The following is a 1127-nucleotide window of genomic DNA, read 5'->3' as shown; positions in this document are numbered from 1 at the left end:
TCAGCCGAAGGAACCGACAAAAGGTGAAGTGTCCCGTCCTGAAGATGATGACGCACAAAAATAACAGTTGATCTCGATATGTTTGGTGCGTTCATGGAAGACATTGTTGTGAGCGATCTGGATAGCACTATGATTGTCACAATAAAGCGGAGTGCTCGAGGGCTGAGGAACTCCTATATCTTGGAGAAGCCAACGAAACCAAAGAAGCTCAAAAGTAGTATCAGTGAGGGCCCGATATTTAGCCTTAGTGCTAGAGTGAGCAACAACAATCTGCTTTTTGCTCTGCCAAGAGATAAGAGAGTCATCAAGTAAAAAAATAAAACCAGTAGTAGACCGACGATCAGTAGGGTCCCCTGCCCAATCAGCATCTATATAAACTTGTAACATCAAGGATGAGTGAGATGAAAAAAAAAGGCCATGAAATAAGGTGCCCTTCACATATCATAAGATGCGAAGAACAGCTGCATAGTGAATGAAATGAGGAGCCAATATAAACTGGCTAACAAGGTGCACCGCATAGGCAATGTCTGGTCTAGTGATAGTGAGATAAATCAAGCTCCCAACAAGCTGTCGGTAACGAGTGGCATCGAGAAAGAGCTCCCCATCAGTAGGACGGAGTTTGATATTGGGTTCCAGCAGACTATCAGTGATCTTACAATCGGTGAGACCAGCACGTGTGAGAAGATCAGAGGCATATTTGACTTGGGTCAAGGAGTAGCCATCAGAGGTAGGGGAAACTTCTAAGCCAAGGAAGTAGCGAAGTGAACCAAGGTCCTTCATCTCAAACTGCTGACACTGAAATCACTTAAGTTCATGAATACTAGAAGTATCATCACTAGTAATGATCATATCGTCAAGATAAAGTAGTAGAAGAGTGATGCCAGTAGTAGTGTGACAAGTAAAAAGGGCTGAATCATAGGGGCTAGAAGCAAACCCAAGCTGGGCAACAGTGGAGTTGAACTTGGCAAACCAAGCACGGGGAGCTTGCTTAAGCCTATATAAAGCATGACAGAGACGATAGACCTGACCAAGAGAATGAGGATATCCAGGAGGGGCTGCATATATACCTCCTTAGCCAAATTACCATGTAAGAAGGCATTCTTGACATCCATTTGAAATAAAGGCCA

At 43.8% G+C, this 1127-nt stretch overlaps 1 protein-coding gene across 1 annotated transcript; it reads right to left on the bottom strand.

The window, feature by feature from the left end:
* LOC131144044 (uncharacterized mitochondrial protein AtMg00810-like) lies at window positions 1-780 on the bottom strand. The gene is made up of 2 exons (XM_058092391.1): window positions 565-780; window positions 1-282 (listed from the first exon to the last, which is right to left on the bottom strand). The coding sequence occupies exons 1-2, from the start codon at window positions 778-780 to the stop codon at window positions 1-3; spliced, it is 498 nt and encodes a 165-aa protein (XP_057948374.1).
* Between the last annotated feature and the right edge of the window lie 347 nt (window positions 781-1127).

The sequence above is a fragment of the Malania oleifera genome, chromosome 12, assembly GCF_029873635.1.
Source record: "Malania oleifera isolate guangnan ecotype guangnan chromosome 12, ASM2987363v1, whole genome shotgun sequence".
NCBI lineage: Eukaryota > Viridiplantae > Streptophyta > Magnoliopsida > Santalales > Ximeniaceae > Malania > Malania oleifera.
The sequence above is the reverse complement of the archived record's forward strand: the minus strand, read 5'-3'. Positions and strand labels throughout refer to the sequence as shown.